The sequence below is a fragment of the Coptis chinensis genome, chromosome 8 (assembly GCF_015680905.1).
Source record: "Coptis chinensis isolate HL-2020 chromosome 8, ASM1568090v1, whole genome shotgun sequence".
Lineage (NCBI taxonomy): Eukaryota > Viridiplantae > Streptophyta > Magnoliopsida > Ranunculales > Ranunculaceae > Coptis > Coptis chinensis.
The window spans coordinates 23,642,269-23,648,544 of record NC_141463.1 but is presented as its reverse complement, the minus strand read 5'-3'; the positions used below and the strand labels follow the sequence as shown (position 1 = coordinate 23,648,544).

At 43.5% G+C, this 6,276-nt stretch overlaps 1 protein-coding gene across 1 annotated transcript; it reads left to right on the top strand.

Annotated features, from left to right (window-relative positions):
- Positions 1-3,120: 3,120 nt before the first annotated feature.
- LOC147480667 (uncharacterized) lies at positions 3,121-3,723 on the top strand. Its single transcript, XM_086578711.1, has one exon. The coding sequence runs from the start codon at positions 3,121-3,123 to the stop codon at positions 3,721-3,723; it is 603 nt and encodes a 200-aa protein (XP_086434837.1).
- Positions 3,724-6,276: the final 2,553 nt, after the last annotated feature.

Sequence of the window (6,276 nt, the reverse complement as noted above, 5' to 3'; positions counted from 1 at the left end):
CCATAATTTATTGTTCATAATCTCATATATCTACTACTCATCAAACATAATCACAATCATTTCATATCAATGGCGCCGTTTTTTGCCATCTAGTTCGTTTCCATTACGCGTATTTAGTTTAGAAAACACTGTTTTCACTATTCACAAAACACACACTAAAACACTGTTTGTACTTTTTCTGAATTTTTCTGCTTTTGTAAGAGAGCATACGAGTTACTCAGCCAACTCCCTGCCCTCCCGTGACCTAACCCTGAAAATTTGAAACCCTAGTTTTAATACACGTAGCACCTCATATTTGCCTTCTTCGAAAGCGACCACACCAAATTACCTTGTTGCTAAAGTTACAAGACTTTACTAGGGTTAAATACAGTAACTCAATTTTTTAATATTATTTCTAAAAAGATCTCAAGAGTACAGTACAATACTCGTATGTTAAAATTACAAAATTTTAAAAATTATTTTTCTTCATTCTAAACGGTGTCTAGAAAACTGACAGAATTTGGGGTTATCTAATTAAGGAACATGCATGCACGAACAATCTCCCTCAAATTCCTAAGTGACCTGACTGTTGGTTTGGTAGAAAAATACCAAAAAAATTAATCAATTAATCGTAGTTAAATTAGTAAACCCACCCAATACCAAAGCTTGTTTCACAGGCCTGACATCCAGGCCCAACACGAAGCCCATAGTAAAAAGCCTTTTCCTAATTCTTAAAACTTTAAAAACTAATAAGGTTAATCTTTTTACAGGACTTCACAATCCACACCGTGTACCAGGACCAGTAATAGTATAATTGTTCAAGTAACGTAGACGTGCTTCAAGGCTGTTGAATACGCTATTTATACGCGTAGCAAGGACGCTCCAGGTAACACCTCTATACATCCTCAGAATTATTGTCAGAGGATTATATTTCTAATTTTAATCAGATGCTACAAAATATTCATTCCTTTCGCCAAAAGCCTCAAGAATCCTTTTCTGAGGCTTGGGATCGTTTTATTGATCTTATAGTAGAATGTCCACATCATAATCTGGGTAAAGATACACTAGTTTGTGCCTTCTTGGCCTATCCCAACATCATAAAGAGACTTTATATATCATGAATGGAGATAATTTCCTAGGTAAAGAAGCCACAGATGCTTATAACTTTCTAGATAATCAATCAAAGAAAAGTAACAACTGGGGAAGTAACGATTACTCCCGCTCCATTCCTTCTTTTACAGTTAAGGTAGTCAGTATGTTTGAGATTAAACAAGATCCTAAACTTAAAACTTTAATTGAATCCCTCGCTCATAAGGTAGATGCCCTTTCTATTAGAAGACAAAAAGAAAAACCAACTCCCGTCATGAATATCAACTCTCTTCGCTGTAATTACTGTTATTGTCTTTGAGCATTCCGATCATTATTGTCCTCTTGCTTATGAACAACCACAATCACAGCCAGAAGATGTCTGTGCTTTTAATTATATACCTAACGCACCTTGGAGGCAAAATCCTAATTTTAGTTGGCTCAATAATCACCAACAAGTAGCACATCTAGCTTTTATGTTAGGTCCACCAACAACTACAATCAATATCAACCAAGGTAAGGACAAGGGCAAAGTAATAATAATAATAATAATAATAGAAGTTTAGTCCCGGTTAATAACAACTATCAAAATCCACCCATTAATAACCAACGTGAGATAGTTCCTATTACACAACCTGTGGCAATTCAACCTTACCAAATTGATAGATTCGATGCATACATGCAAGCTCAACAACATATATTATTAGCCATCCAACAGTTAGCCCAATAAAAACCACAACAAAAAGGCGTGTTTCTAGGTCAACCTGTACCTAATCCATAATCAACAAACACATCCTTTGAATTAAATGGTAGTTCTAGTAGTGAAAGCATAATACAAGAAGAATTAAAGGTCGTAACTACTCTCCGATCAGGGAAAGTGGTTGACAACAAAGTAATAATGCCTGAGGATTTCCCAAAACAAGATAAAGAAAACTTACTAGTTACCATAGTTGAAACTGAAGATCCTACCACTGTAGAAGTATCAGTTAAACCTCAACCTAAGGGGAAACTAACAAAAGTTAAAGAACAGGGCAATACTCATATTGACCCTTATGCTAAATATACAGAAAAACCACCGTTTCCCCATAGACTAGTGATATTGACAAATTTACGTTAGCTAACTATCTATGCATAAACAGAAATAATCAATTAACTAAATAAGTGCTTAGATCAATATTCTTACTCTCAAATAATAATGAAGTAATATAAAAAGTACGGATTCGTTCCACTCCTAAACTACCAAAACATAAATGGAATTCAACTAATCAAACAAAAGGAACAATGGTAAGAGTAATATTGTGTTGAGAGATTTATACTCTACTGTAGTGGTAGGGTCTGCGACATCTAGGGTCAAAGGTCGAGGGTTGGCGCAAGCCGTAGTAGCAGGAGTCGGGGAGTAGTGGATCTCTGGGAAGTGTGGTTCCGAAGCAAGATAAGTAGAAGACGCAGGAGTAGGGTATCGCACCGCGGAATACAAAGGTACAGTGGAAACCCTACACGTGGAAGGCCGAGAAGCGATGGATTGAATGACAGGTGGACGGTTGCAATATAAGAGAGGGAGTATAAAAAGAACAGTGATAGAGAGAGAAAAGGGGGGCTTTTCCATTCCAAAGAGGGGGACTGAGAGAGAAAAAAGGGTGAGTGTGTGCAACAATGTTTGAGACACAACATTTGGCGTTGTCTGTAGGGGATGATGGGGGAGAGCAAGGAGGAGAAGACAAACGAGATCTGAACATTAGTATATATGGCAATGAGAGCAAAGAGAGGTGTAGGAAGACCAAGGAAGGTGGCGGTCGTAGAAGATGAGGTGGAGTCGGTAGGGGATGATGGGGGAGAGCAAGGAGGAGAAGAGACGGCCGTGTCGACATCAGAAGAAACAAGACAGTTGAAGGAAGAGGTAGCAAGGTTGAGGGAAGAGAATGATGGACTGCTGAGGGAGAGGGAGACTATAGAGGAGTCGGAGAGGGAGGTGTCAGAGATGGGGAGAGAGGAGGAGGGGAGGTCTGACTTAGGGGAGAACGGGTGTTGGGACTCACTAGGGAGCAGGTGAAGGAGATGATCGCCAATGATTTGAAAGTGAGCTTGGAACAAGCGAAGGGCATAGGTGGAACGGCGAACCAAGTAGTGGCAGGATTGAACCGCAACCCATTGGCAGATGCAATTTGGAGGGCGGAGGCCCCAAATCGGTTCAACCAGCCTAGATTTGAGAGGTATGATGGGACAGGAGACCCGGCAGACCACATCCACCACTTCCGACAGCAGATGCCACTGTGGCAGGAACCCAGATACGGCAGACTGCGGTGTATGATGTTTCCAGCAAGCTTGAAGGGGGGAGCCTCGGACTGGTATTATCGGTTGCCCTCGAAGAGTATAAACAAATTCATTGAGTTAGAGCAAGCCTTTGTGGACCACTTCATACATAAAAAAAGGCGAGTAGTGGATATAACAGCCATATTTAACGTAAGACAGAGGATCGCGGAGTCAGTGAGAGAATTCTTATGCAGATTCAAGGCGGAGACACTGAAGGTGGAGAACTTGGACGAAAGGACTGTGGTGATTGCCTTTGAGAGGGGGCTGCAACCAGGGTACACGAGTCCGGAGCTAAGAATAAGATCGCGACACTACATGACTTATATCCAAGGGTGGAAAAATATATAAGGTATGAGGATACAATGCAGAAAGAGACGAGGAGGCTGGGGAAGGCTGTGTTGGTTCTGGATCGAAGCAAGGACCGCGGGAGATATGAAGCATCAGATAGGGGAAGCAGTGGACCCCGTGGTTACGCTTCGCGGCCGGAAAGAGGGAGAATTGAAGCTCGGAGGGAAAATAGAGAACGGAAGCCCTATCGAGATATGGAGCCGACACCGATAGACTGGCCGTTGAGTGAACTATTGCCGCTGATTCAGAATTTGCAGGGCTATGAAGGTCCGCGAAGCAAGCCATACGAATACCGGGTAAGTCGTACTGTGCATATCATCAGATACAGAACCATGAGACAAATGAATGCTACGCCCTCAAATGGTTAGTACAAAGGATGATAGGGAAGGGGCTACTGAAAGAGTTTACCAAAGAGAAAGGGAAAGAGGAGAATATTGGGTACCATAAATGTCATATTCAGTGGGGAGATCTTGAGCCACAATGCTCACAGAGATAGGATACGGTGGACAGCTAGCATACATCAGGTCAATGAAGAGGCCGGTTACTCACGGCCCGCACCATGGACCGCGACCAAAAAAGGAAGCATAGTGTTTACGGACGCGGACTTGAAGATGGTCGACTCCCCGTATGAGGATGCATTGGTAATCACAGTGGCTATAGGGAATTACATGGTGAAAAGGGTGTTGATCGATTACAGCAGTGCATTGGACTTGTTGTTCGTAGGGACGATGGAAGAAATGAAGATAGATAGGTGGCAGCTGAGACCTTCGCAGACAAATTTGTACGGGTTCAACGGGAGTATGACCGAGCCACTAGGGAGCTCCTGCTACCCATAACCACGGGACTAGTGACAGTGTTCTCTCGATTCAAGGTGGTAGACGCATGTTCACAGTACAATGCCATCCTTGGGAGGTGATGGATCCATGAGATGAAGGCGGTACCGTCCACATATTATCAGGTGATCAGGTTTCCCACCCCAACAGGGATGCATGAAGTTCACAGCGATCAAGTGACAGCGAGGAACAATCATCAAGGAACAGTGAAGAGGTTGATCTGAGGGGACGAAAGAGAGGCCTCGAAACCTAGAAAGAGATAGGCGTAGCAATTACAATGTGCCTCCGCGGAAAAAGAGGCTGAGATGTCGGCGGTACCAAAAACACTGGACGAGATCGAGACAGTAAATGTGGGAACAGGGGAGGAGGAGAAGTTCACATCAGTGGGATCTAATTTGCTGGAAGAGTGGAAGAACAAACTGATACAGTTCCTCTCAGAGAATAAGGACGTTTTTGCTTGGACAATTAAGGAGATCACGGGGTTGGATCCAGGGTTCGCATGCCACCGATTGTACATGAGGGAAGACGATAAACCGGTAAGACAGAAAATGCGCGGAGTCAGGCCGAAGTATGCAGAGGGAATCCGCGAAAAGGTTTCAAGGCTGAAAGGAGCGGGCATAATCCGGGAAATAGAGTTCACGGAATGGTTGTCCAACATAGTCGCAGTACCTAAAAAGAATGGAAAGGTGCGTATGTGCGTTAACTTCACAGATGTCAACTCCGAGTACCCTAAGGACAGTTATCCAATGCCGCGGGTGGACGAGTTAATGGATCGGACAGTGGGGTTCAAGATTTTCTCTTTCATGGATGCCTCGATGGGATATAACCATGTCACTATGTATGGGCCGGATCAGGAGAAGACATCTTTCATAGTGGAGGGAGGTACCTATTGCTACACAAGAATGTCGTTCGGTTTGAAGAATGCTGGGGCAACATTCCAGCGACTGGGGGAGAAAATGTTTGAGAGCAAGATACAGAAGGGGATTGAGATATACATCGACGATATGGTGGAAAAGAGCATGTCAGAAGAGGAACACTTGGATGGATTGAAGGAAACATTATGCATATTGCGGGTGCATAATTTGAAACTGAATCCAGAGAAATGTACGTTCGGGGTGACCACAGGGAAATTTCTGGGTTACATTGTGACTTATCGGGGAATATAAGCTAATCTAGAGCAAATAAGAGCACTTGTAGAGATGCCTTCTCCCTAGGATGTGAAAGAAGTACAGAGGCTAGCGGGAAGGGTCGCGACATTAAACCGGTTCATATCTAAGTCGTCTGACAAATGTAGGCCATTGTATCAACTGTTGAGCCTCACTCCCAACTTTGTGTGGACGCCAGAATGCGAGGAGGCTTTTCAGGAACTAAAGAGGTATTTGGGCCGGGCGCCTTTGTTATCGCAGCCTGAACAAAGGGAGAAGTTGTACTTATATTTGGGAGTTACAGAATACGTGGTGAGCTCGGTTCTCGTCCGGGTGGTAGACAAGATTGAAAAACCGGTGTATTTCCAGAGCAAAACACTGTTGGACGTGGAGACGCGGTACAGCAAGGTGGAGAAATATGCCTTGGCACTGATATTCTCGGCGTTGAAGTTGAAGCCTTACTTTGAGGCACATTAAGTAGTGGTAGTGACAAACCTACCCCTCAAGCAAGCGCTGAAGGTGGAGAAGTTCGGGAGGATGCTCAAGTGGCCGGTGATGCTGAGCTCTTGTGAAGT